At 38.9% G+C, this 20,274-nt stretch overlaps 2 protein-coding genes across 2 annotated transcripts; one reads left to right on the top strand and one right to left on the bottom strand.

Moving 5' to 3' along the window:
* Nucleotides 1-239: 239 nt before the first annotated feature.
* Nucleotides 240-9,818, top strand: neil3 (nei-like DNA glycosylase 3). The gene is made up of 10 exons (XM_084549729.1): nt 240-592; nt 733-842; nt 2,561-2,695; nt 3,101-3,314; nt 4,273-4,347; nt 4,652-4,818; nt 7,036-7,199; nt 8,605-9,019; nt 9,324-9,504; nt 9,634-9,818. Exons 1-10 carry the CDS (start codon nt 488-490, stop codon nt 9,814-9,816), a joined length of 1,749 nt encoding a protein of 582 aa, XP_084405855.1. The 5' UTR covers nt 240-487; the 3' UTR covers nt 9,817-9,818.
* A 15-nt stretch (nt 9,819-9,833) lies between these two features.
* On the bottom strand, nt 9,834-19,900 carry aga (aspartylglucosaminidase). Its single transcript, XM_084549730.1, has 9 exons — nt 18,953-19,900; nt 16,655-16,808; nt 15,874-15,986; nt 15,134-15,246; nt 13,623-13,731; nt 13,166-13,241; nt 12,839-12,946; nt 11,480-11,613; nt 9,834-10,302 (listed from the first exon to the last, which is right to left on the bottom strand). Exons 1-9 carry the CDS (start codon nt 19,077-19,079, stop codon nt 10,202-10,204), a joined length of 1,035 nt encoding a protein of 344 aa, XP_084405856.1. The 5' UTR covers nt 19,080-19,900; the 3' UTR covers nt 9,834-10,201.
* Between the last annotated feature and the right edge of the window lie 374 nt (nt 19,901-20,274).

The raw sequence follows: 20,274 nt of genomic DNA on the forward strand, positions 1-20,274 counted from the left end.
TGCATTTCTTCTGCGCTTGTTTCCTTTGCTTTTATTTGCTTTCTTCACTTACTAACAAGTGCATGGACAGTATTAAATTCAGGCTGTCTCTACAGCCTACCGGTAGTGTTAGATTATTTTATTGCAGTTTTCGATGATGAAAAATTAATGAATGCCTGAATGAATGGAGGTTATAAAACGAAGGGGGGAAGGACACAAGTCTGTACATAAACTTTCATTACCTTGTATTATTTCTTTATATCTGGAAACATGTAAAATAGTGTTTCTTTTTCAAATTTGACCACTACTAACACGACAAAGGTCCTCTGAACCGCAAATCAGGTGCCAGCTGGAGAATAAGGTTAGTGGCCCTTTAAAGCAGCCTTGTTTCCGGGTATAACCATACTACGCATGCGCAAAATTGAATGTTTTCTGGCGGGGATTGAAAGTAATAACAATCTTTGATTGCAGTTGCCGTATCTGTGTGTTGTGTGTTCGGAAGTCAATAATGGTTGAGGGTCCCGGGTGCACATTAAACGGAGAGAAAATCCGTTCAAAAGTCCAGAAAGGACAGAAACTCAAAGAGGTCAGAGGAAGTTTGACAAGATCAACGGTAAGTTAAGTTCTCTCAATTTCTCTTCTTGTAGCCTACTAGCTGAAACAAGCTTGTAGCTACCTCTCTGGTTTGGTCTGTTTTAAAACATGAATAAAGACAACTTGCGCTGTTGTTAACAACCTTACATGCCTTTGCAGAAAAACAACCCAGAGTCAAATGCCTTCCGTTGTTTTTATGGGTGTCAGTACACCGGTGTCGAGACCCTGGGCAAGGAGCTCTTCATGTTCTTCGGTCTAAGAGCTTTGAGGTAACATAGGCATGACAGTAACACAACACGCACAACAATGCTCTTTTTTTGTGTTTTTATTGATAAAACAGGAACATATATATTTAAATACTTTAAAAAAAGAAAATTGCGTACATATATTCAAAATTAAAAGGAGCCTTTTGAAGTCTTGTAATCACTTACTGTTCTAGTAGCTTTTGATTTAATAGTCAGTTTATTCTTAAACTGGTAGACACTGGGTGTCCTTTCAGTCCATTTGCATTTGTGGATGTTAAACTTTACATATAAAATATGAATATTTAACCTTTATTTCAAAGTCAAAAATATCAAGTCCCTTTTCTGTAGGTTAACCCGATATAAGCATGCCCAACAGGAAGTGTGTCCTCAGCCCTGTACATTGAATGAAGCTGCACCGACAGGCCCATAGACAGTCTATGGTCAGGACACAGCTCCTCTCAGTGAGGCCTTCTTTAGCATGTCATCTGATTAGGAGTCCCCGATTTCTGATTTTCCTTGCAGTTATTTATATCATAATGTCCCATGTGTTATTTGATAGCTACTGCTACCGACCGTGATGCCTCTAAACGTATTTACAAATGGTGATAACATCAGTGACAGATGTGACTTTGAGCTAGTAAATTAAACACAATAAAAAGAGTAGTGCCCTGCAGGTATTGACAGCTGATGTGTTAAAATGTACTCAGTTGCCAGTTCATTGGGTACACTGGTGTAAACGAATACATTCTAATATAACAGTCCTCCACTAAATCATAGCTTCAAGAAGTTTATGGTATTCAGCATTTGTTTAAAATAAGTCAGAGTGATGCTTATTAAACTGTGTTTTCATTTTGGAGGCTGTGGTTTGTGTGTTCTACCGACACATGTTTCTATTATTTTGACATTCCCATTTTAACCAGTGGGCTGTGATAAATTCCTTACAGTTTTAACAGTGCCACAAACTACATCCTCCAAAATTATTATACAGGTGAGTTACCACCTTTCTGTTTCAACATAAACTTAACTATGTAAACGTAGTCATGATGAAGGGTTTAGTGCAGGGCTGTTATATTACAGCCATTTCAATCTGTTATCCTGTATAAATACTACAGAGGCACAGCTTTTTATCAGATGGAGACATTTAGAGAATCATTTTTCCTCATTGTGTTCACTTTGTCATATTTATTTGTTTGTGTTGTGTCGGCGGACCATCATTTTTGCTATTACTCCTTGCTGAATTTGAAACAATCCTTTATTTGTCATTTTACACATAAACAGGTAGATTTATTTATGTCTTGACTATATGTTTCTGGAAAAATCCTCTGAAAACTGACAAAAATGTCTCATTCAGTGATTCAGATCCCAATATATGCAAAAAGTAATTTCAAAATACAACATGTGATTGTTCAGCAGTCTTATACAGCAACTAATAACTAACAGCCACAACTAAGAGTGAAAAGAGTAACATATAATAATTACCAGTTAACGCTATATAGCTTATTACTATTATAAATAAATGTATTTATAATATGAAAATAATAATTCACTTTAAAGGATTTCTACGTACATAACTCTATCGGTGTGAGCAAGCAGACAGAGTTGTCAGTTGCCTTGTGATATTTATTACACAGTTGTCTCCATCCACGAAGCCACCTTTCTGTCCTTTTGTTGTCAAGTTTTATATGACATGCTATCTTTAAAGGGAATTTGTCTTTTCTTTCTCTCATGCTCACATCCTCTAGAGTCCACTTCGGCATGAATGGATCAATGCGTATAAACCCTGCTGAGAGGAAGGATAGAACGGGCGCCGCACCAGTGCTGGAAATACACCTTACCAATGACATTGTGTGCTTTTTTGACAGCACTGTGGAAATAAGGTAACGGGGACACCAGCCCAGCCTAGATAGATTGAGGTGACAGAAGTTCACCTTGGGGTATGAGTCTCATTCAGTGAGTATGTCCTACATTAGGTTGTGTCTGAAGACAGTGGCTATCGTTGCATGAAGAATGCCGCCTTTTTGCCTCGACATTTGTCCTAATCATTGCCTGTAAGGTCCAGGTGTAATGTCCTGTTGCCAGACGCACATTTATTTTGACCGTCTGTAAATTTCACCTATGCTGTCCCATCTCATAACAAACTAACCGAAACAGAATAAATGAAAGAAACTATTTTCCAGTGTGTAACCTCAGGAGAGCATCAGTTGACCTCACGCCACGCTTGCCTTAACAGTGGCCATACATTTTCTAAATTGTACCAACACTAGAAAACTGTGTGCTTGCAGGTTGACAGAGGACTGTGAGCAGAGGGTGAGGGCCATGGAGAGCTTGGATGTTTGCTCGTCCAAGTTCAGTTTCTCCCGCTCTGAGGAGGCGGTGAGGAGCCAGTGCAGCAGGATGCTATGTGACGTTCTCCTAGACCAAGCCGTAATGCCGGGAGTCGGCAACATCATTAAAAATGAAGCCCTGTTTGACTCGGGCCTCCACCCAGCCGTGAAGGTATGGAAAAGATGATGGATTGTGTTCAGCAGTGGAATAAGAAAAAAAGGGAGGGGGTTAAAAATGCAAGCGACAACTATCACAGAAAAAAAAGTTTAAACCTTTGTATTATTGCGTGATGCATTGCAATGAGGATAGTGAAATAGGAAAAACAAACAAGCACATTGCGGCACAGATATGCTTACCCTTCGATGCCGTTGGAAAATGGAAATATTTTATATTTCCACAAATGTGCATGGTCTTTATTAAAACTCAAGAATGACCTTTTCTCTAAAATATAGAATATATTTCTAAAAAGACATCGTTCAAATATTTCTTAATCCTGATTTGGAAATTATATTGTGTAAAATGTGAAAGGCTGAATGCTTCACAGGGCTCTGAGGGAATATTTTCATTAACCAATCTATAGAGAAAAAAAAAAAGCAGAATTTTACAGTGACCTCTCCACTGCAGGCATGAGACACTTTGCAGCATAAATACTTCTATTACTCAAGTATTACCAGGGGCTCTGCTCGGCTAGGATGTCTGCTCTCCTTAGAAAGTATTACATGGGGTACAAGAATATAGCACACTGGACCAAAACATTAATCTAGGACTTTTGGCCCCTTCTTCTTTTGGGACTACTGAATCTTTATGAGTTTCTCTCCATTACTGAGCCCTTAGGTGTCCTGAAAGAGCAACAGGTGCTGTTTTTACACACTGTCTGAGACACAGTAAGGTCCTTACTGCCTTGGTTACAAGTCTTGACAATACAATGTATGTGATTTCTCTCCCTTGCATCATTTTAAATCTGTTTTTCCATTCACGTCTTGTGTTTTTTATTGTTTATATTCTTGTATTATTGATTTGCCGACTGTGAAGCACTTTACCTCTCTGTTTTGGAATGAAGGGCGATACAAATAAGGTTTATTCACTCTCTGGCTGTGAACTCTAACCAACTCTGCTGCTTCATTTTTAGGTTCAGCAGTTGGCAGACGAGCAGGTTCACCACTTGGTGAAGATGACTCGTGATTTCACTCTTCTGTTTTACAAGGTTAGACGTTTATATATCAAAGGTTAGTTAAAGTGGGTTTGTTGTAGACCTTGAGCAGCGGTGTATGAATACATATTTACTTTTAACACCCCATTCAGAGATACTCGGAAGAATAGATTAACTTAAAATTCTGTGTTGCCAATAAAGAATAGCAAAAGTCAAAGCCCTTCTATCTGGAGAATAGGGAAAACAAATACACCTTTGCATACATAATAAGAGAAGTAAGGAAAAATAGCGTTTTCTGTCTGCTCTCTTTATCCTCATCTTTTTATTCATTCTTGTCTTCTCTCGTCATCTTTATCAGTGTCGCAAATCCGGCTCTCCACTCTACAAACATTACAAAGTCTACAAGCGTCCCCAGTGCGGCCAGTGCTTTCATGTCATCACAGTCTGTCGTCTTGGAGACAATGGCAGGATGACTTACTTCTGTGAGCGCTGTCAGACAGGAGATCCCAGCGGGGTTGACATCAGGTAGGAAGCCTTGTAGAGCTATGGCGCTTTGACTGAGAAGGTGTTGTCTTGCATTCTTGTGAGGGCTGCTCCTTTTAAGTTTAGTTTGGAAGCGTGCGACACCAAAAGATTTTCAATTTAAGTTTGAAGCTAAATCTTTCACTGTGCCTTTTCTTCAAGATATAAAGGTTTTCTCAACACCTCAGTTTCTTCTGGGTAGAAATGTTCCAGTGACGGATAAACGTGAAATTCTCTCGTAACATTACAATTGGAAATCCTAATATGCTTTGTTCCGAAAAATGCATTGAAAGCAGTGTGGTAAAGCTAGGTGTCACGTTTAAAAGCCTAGTCTTTGCAGAAAGTTCTAAAGCTCTTTAGATAATATGTTCAAATTCAGAGAGGCCATCTTTGCAGGCAGATGGGCTTGGCAGGGAGTGGGAAGTGTTATGGGGGGGAAATTAATGCGCATATAAGGCTGTGTTTGCCAGACAGGGCACAGGCTCAACACCTCCTGGGCTGTGTTTGAGCAAAGATTTGCGAGGGGTTAGAGTCTAAAGCTCTTACAACGCATTACACAGCTGATAAAGCAATCTGTGAGAAGTTTCCTGAAAGCCGCTGCTTCTTTCCTCCTCCGCGACTATTGGCACCGAAGATTTGCCTTCTTGTCAAACATAGTCAAGCTTCGTGTCAGAGCAGCAAACATGTACGCTTGGAGCAATTATATGAAACACATTGCATTCTTGCATATCTTCATCCTCTGCTTGAACTGCAAATGTTTGCCTGGTTAAAGTGCTCTCCGTGTGTATGGTTTATAATCAGGTTGCAATAATCATTGATTTAATTGCATATCAAATTAGTTTTAATATAAACGGAAACATAGTAAAATTACATATTTAATGAATTTGTTTGTAGCCCATCCCTCATGAGATTATAACATATACTGTATTTAACTTTAATAAAACTTTAATAACATGCAATTTTTACTTTCTGCAAATAAACTTTTCCACATATTCATTAAAAAAATTCTTCCACACAAAGAAAACAAATACTGGGAATCTAGTAGCATAAATAAATCCTTGTCATAATCATAATCATTATCATTACCCACCCACTCTTCCTTGATGAAGTTTCTCCTCCTGACCTCCCATTATTCCTTCAATAATATTCTAATTCAAATTCACCCTTTTTAAACAACCATTTTAATTGCTGTGAATAATTATTTTTTATCATCTTTAACTTATGCTGTTAAACAAAAGATAGCAAAGTTCGCAGTATTAAAAAAAAAATAAAATTTGCTTTATCAAATAATACACTCCAGTGGTGAGGTTGCAGATTTGCAGCTGTCCTTTCCCCTCACTCCTATCCTTCCAGGTGTGGTGAAGAAACTATTGTTGGCACTAAAAATTTAATAAAATGCAAGAGGCTTTTTCTTTCGTTAAGGTAGGTCAACAAAAATACAATAACTCTTAGTTTCAGGTGGTTAGACACTAGTGGCAACTTACACATTCAGCCACAACATTAAAACCACTGGCATTAGCAGTAATTAACATTGACCATCTTGTGACAATACAATGTTCTGCTGGGAAACACTTGGACCTGGCATTCATGTGGATGTTACTTAGACATGTAGCACCCACCTAGACCAGACCAGGCACCCCCACCCCACAGCAATGACACTCCTTGATGGCAGCAGCCATCCCCAGCAGGATGCAGTCTGACACAGACACACACAAAAAAAAGCTTTAGGAACAACTCAAAAAACACAAAGAACAGCACAAGGTATTGACCTGGCCTCCAAATTCTCTAAATCCCAAACTGATCAAGTATCAGTGGGATGATCCACAGATGCTCCTCCCCTCAACCCAAAGGCCCCCCACTAACAACATTCTGTTGCCAGACACCACAGGACACCCTCAGAAGGCCCATGTCCAGATTTAGAGGCACAAGGGAGACCAACACAATATTAGGAAGGTGGTCATAATGTTATGCCTGATAAATTCTACACACTGGACCTTTAAAAATGATATTTACTGCACCATTACACACAACAGCAGTAATTTATATCACATTTCCTGTGAGTAATGTGTCATTTCACAAAAATGAAAGTGTTGTCTACCTTAACCGACAGATAAATAACAGAATCGCATGTCAAGTTGTCCCAATACTGCAGGACATGTGAGATTGTTTTATAGATGATTTCTAATATTATGAATATGTGTGTACTGTTTCCTTGTGCAGTAAGCTCCCTGTCAGAAACAGTCTGATTGGTTGGGCCTACAATGACCGAACCAGTGATAATGTAGCTAAGAAGGAGGAGGAGGACTGGGCCTGTCAACTCTGCACGCTCATCAACCAGCCAACAGCAAAAGCCTGTGATGCCTGTTTCACTCCAAGACCTGAAGGTAATTGAAATGTCCTTACATTGTAGTTGCTAAACTTAGTGGGTAACAGAGCATGATTGTTAAGAGATCAAATTAAAGTAGCTACTGTTGCTGTTTAGCGAAAAGATACATGTACAGTGTGACATCAATACTTAAGACCAAGACTGCAAACCACAAATGACACTGCTCTCAAGTGGGCTGACTTTCCAGTAGTTGGGTTTGTATGTTGCAGCACAAATAATGAGCATGTCTCTAGCTGTCTTGAGATGCATTATGACAGCAGTGAACTAGTGTTTGAATAAAATTTACCCGCTGTGTCTCTGTTTCAACAGTCGACCACAGCTGAATGGTTTACTTTTATTTTTATTTTATATGTTTTTTAGACTCACACTGAAATTTTTGAAATGGATCAAGTTTTTCAAATGATAGCTGACAACTGAATAGCTGCACAAGTATCACTCCAGTCCGTGAGTCATTATGTGCCAAGCTCTCAGACAGGGGTAAATTGCTCACTGTCATGTGGTAGCCTTAGACTGGCTCCTTCAGTTGATTCAGATAACATCCCTACTCCAAACAAACATTTTCATGTATCTGGCTGCATTTGCAGCATCCTCATTTTTGTACTGTTTATGTTTGAAATTAATTTAGATTACTAGTAGTGTTGAGATATTTTTTAACTCTGGCTATAAAGAGTAATTTTCTGTTCATTTCTGTACCTGAACAAATACTCTTTGGTCAAACATTCCCACTCTCAAAATAGGGTGAATACTTTTTGCAGGGAAGGACTGAGTTTAAACTGAGTTTGAACTTGAATTTTAACTGTTGCCCTCAACTGTTAAAATTGTAAAACTATATTTTTAAATATATAATACCTAAGTCAACATCTGCATTTCTTGAGTGATTAAGAAATGATAGCAGATGAATTTTTACAATCCTTTCATCTCCAAAGAAAAATGACTGAGCACATTTGTTCCTCTCAGCAATACCCTCATTTGCATATATGCATGTACATTTTCCATGGTGGACCACTGTGTATCTCTCAACTGAAACAGTTGGTGGTTAAGAGCCTTGCTCAAGGGCACATTGATGGTAGTTTTTGAGGAACTTAAGCATTATATTCACAGCTCCATGCTAACGACTTTCTTGTCAGATCTCATAGTCCATTACCAAAAACACTGACTTATTTTCTGGATGCGAGGGTTTATTTCAGAGAATTTCGCACAAGGGCATCTTCAGAAACACAGATTGTGTGACATTCTATTTGACTGCACAGCACAGCAGTATACTGCTTACTGAGATATTTTATGGCAAGCTAACCACTTAAAACTAACAACAACCTGCATTTTATGAGCACAGGCAGTGCATCAGAATGAGCTGCAGCTGCTGAACATGAATTGAGTTTCTCACTCTGGCTCCGTCTCCACAGTCCGCAAAGACGACATTAACACTGAAGCATCACCCTTCAGCGCTGATTTGATTAAATACCCCTGCATTGCCTTCAAGAAACCACAAGAGGAGCTCAAAGTCAACTGGAGGTCTGCGTTTGGGACTTCCACCCTTGTTTTCTCCGACTTAAGCAAGAAGCCAAAGCCTGTAAACTTGCCGCTCTCCCCTGCCGGCAGTCATTTGAATTCCTTGGCGGCAGAACGAGGTTTATATAAATACAGCGTCTGCCAAGGGACAACAAGCCCCAATTATGCCTCTGGTGGCTGGCAGAAGCAAAGTGCCGAGCTCTCCAATGGGGAATCACTGGCCTCCTACAGTCACCCATCCAAGAAAATGAGAATTGATCACAGTCCCTCTCCCAGTAACAATGCTCAAAATGGAACCCCCAACTCAGGGTGAGTGAATCTCTTACTTGGCTATTCATGAATAAGTTTATAATAAGAGAAGTTTTTTGCAACTTCAGGGAGATGAGAGGGGGGAAAAAAATCTTCTGACTCTGGAATTTTAATGCAACATTGTTATAAAATAGTACAGATAGATAAATAGCCACTGTAGGATACCAGGCATATACAATTATTACCAACACCCATCATCACACACTGTTGAAGAAAAGTTGTTTGCTCGCTAATGAGCGTGGGTGTGACAGGTATTCCCGTGTTTTATTTTCAAAGTAATGGCATTTTTTTTCTCTTCTGTCAGGATGCGCCAAATAGAAGCGACAAGCCGCACCACCTCCATTTCCTCCAGTCCCAGCGCCCCTTGTTGTGCATCCCATCGTCGCCCAGCTGTCCTCAGAGTGGTCCACAAGGAGGGGGGGAATAAGGGACGACAGTTCTATGCCTGCTCGCTTCCCAGAGAGACCAAGTGCAACTTCTTTGAGGTAAAACTAGAAAGCAACTGATCTCTTTCTCATTGTCTAGCCTGGTCAATTAATAATATTTTATCTTGAGTTTTAGACTATCCGCAACCATTTAAACCAGTTCCTAAGGTCTTATTTTCACTGTTGCAGTGGGCAGACTTGAACTTCCCTTTTTGTCACCATGGGAAACGATGTTTAATGAGGACGGTTCTGAAACTAGGACCCAACAATGGCCGGAATTTCTACACCTGCAGCTTTCAAAAGGGTAAACAGTGTGACTTTTTCCAGTGGGCAGAGAATGGACCGGGGGTCTCCATCCTCCCTGGTTGCTAATGTGTTGAAGCCATGTATTATTTCAAATTGAAACCTTGAATCTTATGCTTGTATGAATGAAAGTGTATAGAAATGGACCGGACAGCTCACTCATTATCATCTTGAAATACACCTACTTGTACTTAAGTATACATTTAATGGAAAATATCCATTAAATGTATGACCTTTAGATTGTGCCACCCACTCCTGTTGTACACAATGTTAATCTAATAGAGTATGTGTGTCCATCTTTAAAGATTAATGTGCCATTGTCATTATGTGAAAACTAATTAAATCTAATAAAGGATCCAAATAGGTCACATTTTATTCATGAAATCATCAGCATTAAAGTACAGCATGAAGGCTTTTAATTCATAACTGTATAAAAGAGACAGTCATACACCATTTAAAAGCAATCTACAGATTTCAGCATTGGTGTGCTTGACTCAGAGTTTGACACCATGTAGTGGAACTGTGTGAGGCCAGGGACCTTGTTACAGGCTGCACCTGTGGAGATAAAGGAGGAAATGAAATGTTACAGCAGAAAAAAAATAACTTTATATCCTTCTGTCATTATGGCCCCATCTACCTTTGGCATAAAATGTGATTTTTATCTGCACGTGCTAACTTAGTGGTAATTCCTCTAACCTTCATGTGTTAACATCTGTTAATCCAGATGTCTCATTATATTTTGATCTCATTTCCCGTGGTGCAAAGTATATGTGGAAGTAACATCAAATAACATGCAGGGTAGCTATATAATACTAAACAGTGTTATTTGAAGGTTAAGTCTTTTCTACAGCAGGAAAAAAAAACAAAGGTTTCAAACTGTGTCATTGTTGCCATAAGAACAAAATGTGTAGATGGAGCATGTTTTGTTGGAGCATTGTAACTTTAAAGTTGTTGGGGTCTAGTTAAATATATGGACACAGCATTCATCAGTGCAACCTTTATTTAAATATTTGGCTTGCTCATCCCTGACCTTTCTTGAGACTATACTATTCCTCACTTTGAGGAATATTTTTTATCTGAAAACCTCTGAAAAGGGGAATTCAAATATCACAAAATTGCATCCTTTTTAGAGCGTAATGTTCATGGTTATGTTTCTGCAGGTTTAATGTCATTGCTGAATAATTAGTTCAAGGTAAGGTCTTTTACGGTGCTTTCGGGAACATGGTTTATTTAATGTTGATTGAGTCCTTATCACTGAGTATCTGGTGCTCCTCTTAATGTAGCTTATTTTATATGCTTTGCCTGGATGTGATATGTTGTTTTTAATATTTTCTTTTTGCTTATAGACTTTGCACATGTGAGCCAGATACAAATTGGTGTCTGTTGTATGTAAAAAAATGTTTTACATGCAATACTATTTTCTAATTTGTCCTTTTCTAAATCTACTGCAAAAGATAACTAGGTTCAGTTAGAAATTGAAGAATTAAAGATATTATTATTTCAAAGAGAAGCAGACTATTGAGATTTCAGCAACTTTGTATGTATTCTGGTGTAGTTTACACTGGGTTGTCTGGCGATTGTCGAATATGTCCTTTTACGTGATTGTTATGAAAGTTTAACATGCTATTAGGTGATTATAAAATGAATATGTCAGTGCCTACATCTCTGATGAGTGTGTCGGTACATCTGGCAAGGAGCAGTACAGTCTGTATTTGAGGACCCAAACACTCACCGTAGTGGCCCGTTGTGTTAGCACAGATGATGGCTCCAAAGAACTCTGAGTAATGGCTCTTGATTCTGGAAATGGCCGACTTGCAGGCTGCCGAGGGATCGGCCCCGGCCCTCATCAGCTCCACGGCCAAGTAACTGTTGGCAGGATTACATGGAGTACACATGAGGCAAACTAACAAGCGCTCTCAAGGCCACCAACCAGGATGATGATAGTGATGTGCTTGAAATGATGGTATGGGATAGATGTGATGCAGAAAGATATACCATATGAAACACTGAATAAATGTGATTTAGATCGACCATATATCATCAATATATCCCAAAACACTCAAATTAAAGATGGAAGTTTTTTTAATTGTCCCATTGCTGCTACATTGATTTGTTACAGCCAACTTTTGACAGTGAAATCTATAAAAATATTATAAGATGTGGGCAAGGATAAACACACTTCAGTCCACAAGTAGCAAGCTCTCTTGAAAAACAACCTCCAATAGTTGCAAGAAGTGAGTCAGAGCACTATAATTGAAACAGGCAGCCCTTAGGTGTTGCTTGTGCGACTGAATGTTAAGCTGGGTGCAACTTAAAAGAACAGTATGTGCGCTCACCAAACTATCCTGGATAAATAAAGCTTTAAAAAAAAAATAACCCTTCTGAGACTGCCACACTCTCACAGCCTGGAAACAAACAGCAGCTTTAGTGAGATCTCGCTCCTTGTGTGGAATGTACAAATGACAGTTTTGGGGCAACGTACTCATGCCTCGGCTCTTTATAACGCTATTTATGCACTTGCAGCTTGAGGCTCCCACCAGAAGTTAGCTGTTTAAAATCTGCTCGCGTCACAAATGTCGATATTGTCTGAGCTATTTTTTTCTGTCAAGGAAAAAGCCACATGGTTTCAGTCAACATGTCTTATAGAATTTTAAGTATAGCACTGGAGTTACTTCCGATAAAGGTATATTTATGATAGGAAACTTTTTTATATAAGCATTGTAAGCTGTGGATCGAGCCATAAAGTGGATGTACTTTGTAGAAGCATTTATGGTACAGCTGTATTTACCTGAAGTGAAATTTTAGCCTCAATCTTGTTTTTCACTATCTGAGAATGTTTTGAGCAATCAATAATACATTTTGAGTAGTTTTTTATTCTGTGCCCACACTCAAATATAAATCCTATTTCACATTACTCACTGTACATGCCTTAGTAGATACATTTTTCGACGGCAAATAAAATAAATCGTGTGCAACTAAAAATTCCCTTTTGAAATATCCCATCCTATGCTTTGAGGATTTCATTTTCTCCCAGGCAGTAGTGCAGACAGTGACACAAGGTGTTAATTTGTTATGAAAATGGCTGAGGTACCTGGGTAGAAAGCGCATCATGACGTCTCCATCTCCAGTGGCAGCAGCACCACCTGCTAAGCTGTCTGCATAGGCTCCTGCTCCAGCAATTGGAGAGTCTCCAACACGCCTACAGGACAGGAAACATACCCAGGATTAGAACTTAGACCAGTGCTACATATAAAAACACAAAAATGTGAAAAAGGAAGCGAACAGTTTTAAATTATATGTTAAAGCACGTCTACTGTAGCTGTCTGCAAAGTGCCAAAGAGCTAGTGAGTGGATCTTTAAGTTTTAAGATTATGTTGTTAGGCACATATCTGTCAAAATTACAAATAACATTTCTTACCCTGGAATCTTGTGAGTTAGCCCATTGGTTGACGTACCAGCAGCCACGTGACCGCCTTTATCAATAGCAATCATCCCTGGCACATAAACAAAATAAGCAGTAATAAAACATCATTACCTTCACTATGTAGTTTAAACGTACCACAAAATTCCTATCAGCTCCAGTTGCACTGATCAATACATGTCTAGCACAGACCCCGTTAAAATGGGGGCAAGTAATTAATCCTCATCTTTTTTGATTCGATCTTTTTGGACAAAAGCACAAATTGAAGACTTGAGAACTGAGCTGTTCCCATATATCTTGTGGTTTAGTAGGCCCGTCTACATTCCTTTTCATTTGGCCTGTTACACTGCTAAACATTCTCTCATACCTGTCTAGTTCCAATGAGGAGCTTAAATGCTCGACTATAAAATGCCTGAGGAAAGCTGACTTCAGTGTCAAGACGATAAAAACCTACCGATGGTGTCATGGGAGTGCGTATTAGCATGACGTGCCCTCTTGTTCCGAGTCTGCGTCGCCTTGGGCCTGTAGGGCCCACAAGTCTTGGAAGAATCTGGATTGACATTCTTTTGACAGGAGATAAAACCACATCACTGTTTATATAATGTCGTTGTCCTGGGACTCAATTATTGGGATAGCACACGAACAAGACATGCTGATCTGTAGCCACTTTGATTTACTGTGATTCACTGAAATAAAACTATGAGCACTATTGTCACTAAGTGGTTTAGTACCTAATATAAAGTGATATACAGCAGGGAGTTTCATGTGTCCTTTGGCTGTCAAATGCCATGTTATACTGAGACATGGACAACCAACTCTACCTCCTCAGTTCAGTCTAAGCTGTTCTGGACATTGTGTCTGCATAGAGAGCAATATTTCCAATAACTGAGTGTACCAGCTTTGGCCTGCAGGGAGGTGTGAAAAGTTCATTCTACCCCTTTGATGTTCCAGGTGAGTGAAGGTCTGCTGAAAACTGTCAGATTTCAAATTCAACAAACAGCTGCAACACCTGAGTTTTGAAAACCCATGACAGATGTAGGTTACGTCGGAGCGGTGAACTAAAAGGTCTACTTAAAGGTCTTTTAGTACCGAATGTGAATTGATAACTTTATTTTTACAAGGTGTTCATCTGTAATGTCAACGCATTATTCATAAAGGCAAGTCTGATATATTCCCGTCCACGATTTCCCTTCAGTTATGCAGGTACAGCCTGTCTCCAGTGACCTCGGCAACAATCTGGAGTTTTACTAAATAAGCCTGCCAAACGAATTTGCTGAAAATGTAAAATGGTGAATAATTAACTTGTTATGCAGATTTAAGCAGGTACAGCTACCTACATTTTTTTAACTCAGCCACAACAAAACATAGTTTCATATTAGACTCACTATTGTTATGTTTAGTATTATAAACATATGTAGATTATACAGTCTATGGACTAGTTGCATACGGTACATGCATGTTGACCTGTACTATATATATATTCTTTCCTCGTGATTTTAGTCTTATAACTGTTGGAAGTTTTCTGAATTTCTGCACCAACTTTTTACATTTTGATATGTTTTACTTGTGTAACGAAAATATGAATAGTCTGAGGAGTCCTTCATGCTTGGTCTCTTCCTCAACTACTCTTATGATGACTTTGAACAAGATTCTTAAGTCCTTTTTAAGTTCTATAGCGAATCTGTCTTTTGCTTTGCAGCCCCAAGTACAAATGGTGTATATTTAATCAATAGAACAGTGGATACTCTCTGAGTATTGGGGAAGTCAACAGGAGAGTTTTAAAGAATAGCTCCAACTCTGCTGTAGGCCATCACCTCTACCACAAAAGCTGACTTTTTCCAAACTACTTTAGTGTGCTTGTCAATTTTCCCTTTTATTATCAATCTTTTAGAAGCAGCACGCCTTTAGCCAACACAAGTGAGGAAAAACACACTGTTTAATACACACACACGCACACACACAGACCTTCCAATAATTAGGTTGGCAGTTGCCCTTCAGCCACTCTGAGAAAATATTCACAGATTTGTTGGTAGTCAGGTCTTCTGCAATGAAGCCCATGTTTTCAGCAAACATAGACGCTATAAAGAGAGAAGTAATACTTTCAGGTCAAGTTGCACATTCTGTACCACGCTGACTGTGGGTTGTAAGAAAAATAAAGGGTCACAAACAAAGGAGGGACTACAGGCAATCTCATCTGATTTAGCCTTGGTCTGTGAAGGAGGACAAGCTTTACATCTCTACAGCTCGGAATAGCAGTGACCTTACAACTCCCTGAAGAATGACGATTCAATTACGACTTCTTGACATGCAATCCGTTTGAGTTTTTTGTCCTCCTCCAGTTACTTGAGTGCCATATAATCATGCTCTTCATGTTCAGGTCATTATACTGTAGTTCTGACCCATGCACTCACCACTAACTGCTGATGTTGGTCATTAGAGATCAAGGCATACAGTACAGTCCGTCTTAAAAGCTTTGGCTGAATGTGACAAGTAACTTATTGAATTAATTCATGCTAATACAAGGGTTGTTAAAACACAAGTTAATCCTTTTCAGATTCTACATAACTGCACCTGTTTGAGCACAGTATTGAATTCACTTATTTATTCAAATAAATAAATGACAGGACTTCAAAATGTTAAGACTTTTCCCTTCAGCGTGAACTGAGAGTATTTTAATGTAAATGTGGGAAATATTCCACACAGACCTGATTCTCCGACTAGCAGTGTATGATCAGTGTGCTCCATCACAGCTCTTGCAACTCCAATTGCATTCTTGATTCTTCTCAGGTCTGCAACTGCACCCACCTCCATTGTGTCACTGCTCACAGAGAGTATACAGAAAACAGACATTCCTGCTGGTTTACTGGACACAAATATTACCAGCATCATCTCCATCCCAAAGTAAAAAAGGTGCATGTCTCCAGGACTTCTCTTGCCCTCCGTCTTGTTCATAAACAGCTGGAGTATAATACAAATAGAGTACTTTCTTCAAATTCATTGTAAGCATGGGTGCATCAGGCTTACTTAGCGTGGACTATGATGCAAAATTCTTTAAGTCCCCATGAAATGGCTAGCAGAAGGCTGAGTCATCCTGATTTTTCAATTGACTTCCAGAAAATGAAAGTACCATCAATCACACCTATGCAACAACATTTCTGTGTTGATGGGCCAAATACTGCTGTATAAAAGACATAAAGGATAGGACATAATTTAAAAAAAACATTCAAATATGATTTCATGGAAGATTTGTAAGAAATAACCACAGCATTATGTTCAGTTTTTTGAGATGGTATCATAGTGCAGTAAAATCAAAACACTTGTCTCCTTTTTAGTCTGCCTTTTGTGGTCGTATTATAATAAACTCCATTATATTGAAAGGGGTTTTCAATAATTATTTCAACTTCTCCCTGACAGGGAAGAAAATTAAAAATTTTTACGGCGCTCCTATTATTTGCAGAAGATTAAGATACTTGCTGCATGGTTTACCCGTTCATGATCATGGCGTCCAGTGTGGTCTCTCCATTCTCATCTGGGCTCCCACCGTAGCCTACACTGCCATCACATTGGTCCATTTCGCAGCGGGCACAGCCTGCCTCCACCGCATCCAACACCGATCCACCGGCCTGCAGGGCACTCCACGCTACAGGCACAATGAATCATTCAGCATGTGATAAACAATGAAACAAACGCCGTACCCATGACAGAAAATACAACCATTGCCAGTCACATTATTGCAGACGGGAAGGGTCTTTCTGTCCAGCAAATCTCTATTTGGCTAAAAGCAGTTGACACAGACACTGCTGACAAAGACAGCGTGCATTATGATGCAACAAAAACCTGTGCTAATACGTTTTGCCAACTGATGATAAATCAGAATCAAAATTTATACTGGGCAGAAATACTGAACAATAATATCTCAATGACACAATCTTGGAGACTGTGGCTTTAAATTGTGTTAAATGTGCAGGGTGCACAACTGAATTCATTAAATCTTTTTGCCAAATTTATAAATCTGTGCTGGTGTGTTGTACGAGTGTGTGAGTTGACCAGTGCGACGGCTTTTCATTAAACAGAGAGCTGACAAGCATTTGGTCACTGATCCCCCAAGGGCCCATAGGGATCAAAATACCAACTGGTAGCACTGCCACCAGCTTGCCACTGAATTCTGAGACCATTACACTGTGTTCAGCAGGATACTACTGGAAAGTCCTCCTCTTGTCTTTTGAGATTCATCTAGCTATCAATTCTGTTCATCTACCAACTTCATCAATGGTAAGTGCTCTTGTCTCTTGTCTTTTTTCAGAAAAGACTATGGAATGGACGATGAGATTAGTCCGCTATTGTCAGCTGCTTCTGTAAGCCCCCAAAGGAAAAGAGATCTGCATGGGCGGATCAATAGTCGTGGCTCACAGACTACACTTTTAAATATATCACAGCCAAACTGATGGCTGGGTACATTTTTCCATTTTCATAGAAACCTCAGGGAAAAAAAATGTGACATATCTGATAAATGAAAGGGCGTCCATCTATCAAATGGTGAGATTTTTTTTCAGTTAACTTTAATCATCTACAAGTCTGAGCTGTTGCTTGTGATGTTTTGAATACAATTTCTATCTCTTTTTTTTTTTTTTTTAATGTTGAGCACCTGGTGGAAATCCTCTTGACGGATAAGTCACAAGCAATGCTGAACTATTTTCACTTTCAATTTGGACATGTCCAATGTATCATCCTGTACGAAATCAAATAGTGTGAGGGCAGGCCTGGCAATTGCAGTTACGAAGCCTAGTCCTGCCCATTTCATATCCCCACCTAAGACTCTGATGGACTAACATAATTGTTCAGATAAGCTCCAGTTGGGTCACAAATATAGTGAAAAAAAATTATATTAATAATAATGTTGTGTGAGGAAAATCCTGGAAATACTGCAAGGGACTATACTCCACTGCATGTGATAAACACACACATACATGCACTCATTAATCCATTTCTGTGAAGGAAAATTGGTCATAGGGTTTGAGTCATAAATTAAGATTAAGATATTTAGATTAGACAAAAATAAACATTGCAACTAACACCTATTTCTATTATCATAAATGTGCAGGTTATTTTCTTTGACAATTAATCATTTATGTAAGAAAATAAAAAATACTATTATTATGAATCATTTTAAAGAAATCTATTAAAATGTCTTAAACCTCAAGGGGACGTCTTGACTTACGATCACGTGACAAATAAGCACATCCTCATTTTTGGCAGCTGACATATTGAGACTCAGAATGGATCAATTAATAGAAACTCGATAAAACAAGATGTTAAGGAAAATAACTAATCCAGCAGTAGTCTGATCAGACTACTAAGGCTAACAAGGTTATTGTGCAGCTCATAAATTCAAACTAGTTGCAACACTTTAAGAAGAAACAAGATCAAATAATGGAAAAATATGTCATATTATACTGGCACGTGTAACAACACAAATAACTAGAAATGTTGAGTTTGTGTAAAATGTTCGTTAGTTTGGTTATCAACATAGACCGTATGCCTGTAATAAGGCTGCCAAACGGTAACCTTAAAATGAAAGCGGAAGTACAGTATGCAATATAAAGTGCTTGTGACCTAACTAACAAGTGAATTATTTAATGCCCTGCACTTCTGCTAATGTTCAAACAATCACAATTAAATCACATACACACACTCGGGGATGCAAGGTTATTATATTCGCTCATAGTTCTGACCAGTGTCACATGACTCGTGGCTCAAAACACGGCTTGTTCTTAAATGGCCTACCTGCAGCGGTTGCATCCTTGAACGGCCAAGTATTGATAACAAGCGGTAACGACGCGTGTCCGGCTGGAAACACTAACGTTAAAGTGTAAATGAGAAACGATATAAACATTTTTTCCTGTCGCTGCATGGGCACGACAATGGCACTAATTTATTTCATTGCCAATTTCACGCTGCTGCCACTCCAATGCCCCGCCAAAGTGAAAGAAACTAAGTAAATAACTTATTAAGGCAGAATTCGCCTCAGAAACAACTCGGTTTAATGAATCGTTACATTTAAACTTCCTTGTTGTGTCACGTGATTAGCGGGCGGTCGCTTCATTAAAGGGACAGTACACGTTTTTCGGGTGTATGGGAAAGGTACAAATAGCAGGAAGCACCATAATAATAGTGTGTCTGTTAAATCAATGCATACCCACCCATACATGGGTGGAAAATTTTCACCTCAAAAATATCTAGTTGGCAAGATTAATGTTTATTGATCCAAAGTATCTTTACTATATAACCAAGATTTGTACCTAGGCAGATATAAGTCATTTGTCTAACTGTCTTGCTAGAGAATAAAATGTTGCACTAAAAGACCTGAAAACACACATAGCTTAATGTTTCGTTTACTCATAATAGAATGTACGAAATAGAAGATGATACCTTTCTAAAATCTTTGTTTTCCCTGTTGTATTCCGTTCATAAAAATAAATTGCCTGATTGTCGCACGCCGTTTACTCATACCTGCTGCCCAACGGGGAGATTATTGGCCTATCAAAGAAGGAGCAAATGATGAATGTAAACCTTTAGATTTAACACTTTGGATTTTGATTACAACTCACTCATCAAAGTAAAATTCCCTTGGCAAACCGGTTTGGCATCAAGTCATCTGTTAAGTGTCATCTTTAATCATTTAAGCATATAAATCTATCCCAGTGTTCCATCGGTCCTTTCCTCATCTCATTCAATTTGCCTCCTGGTAGGAAACAGTTGATTGTGATAGAGTAGAGGAAACAGGCTGTGGTGAAAAGTTTTGGCATACTCTCCAAGCCATACCATATGGCACTGCCTTGACATTACATACCTCATGCTGGGATTTTCTTTCAAGTTCTTGGAACAACATATCCCAGCAGAGGAGGCAAAGTGTCCCTCAGAACAGAAAACCTGATAGAACTGGATCCTCTCATTTTGTACCAAACAAGAACAAAAGCCCGGGCCAGGCAGGGAAGCTAACAATATAGTCTAACCTTGAGACGTGAACGCCAACAGCGTGCCCTCTTTTACATTATTCATATGAAAAATACAATTTTCACTTATATTTTATTCATTGGTTTTCCTTA

This window comes from Chelon labrosus (assembly GCF_963514085.1).
Source record: "Chelon labrosus genome assembly, chromosome: 8".
In the NCBI taxonomy this organism is placed as follows: domain Eukaryota; kingdom Metazoa; phylum Chordata; class Actinopteri; order Mugiliformes; family Mugilidae; genus Chelon; species Chelon labrosus.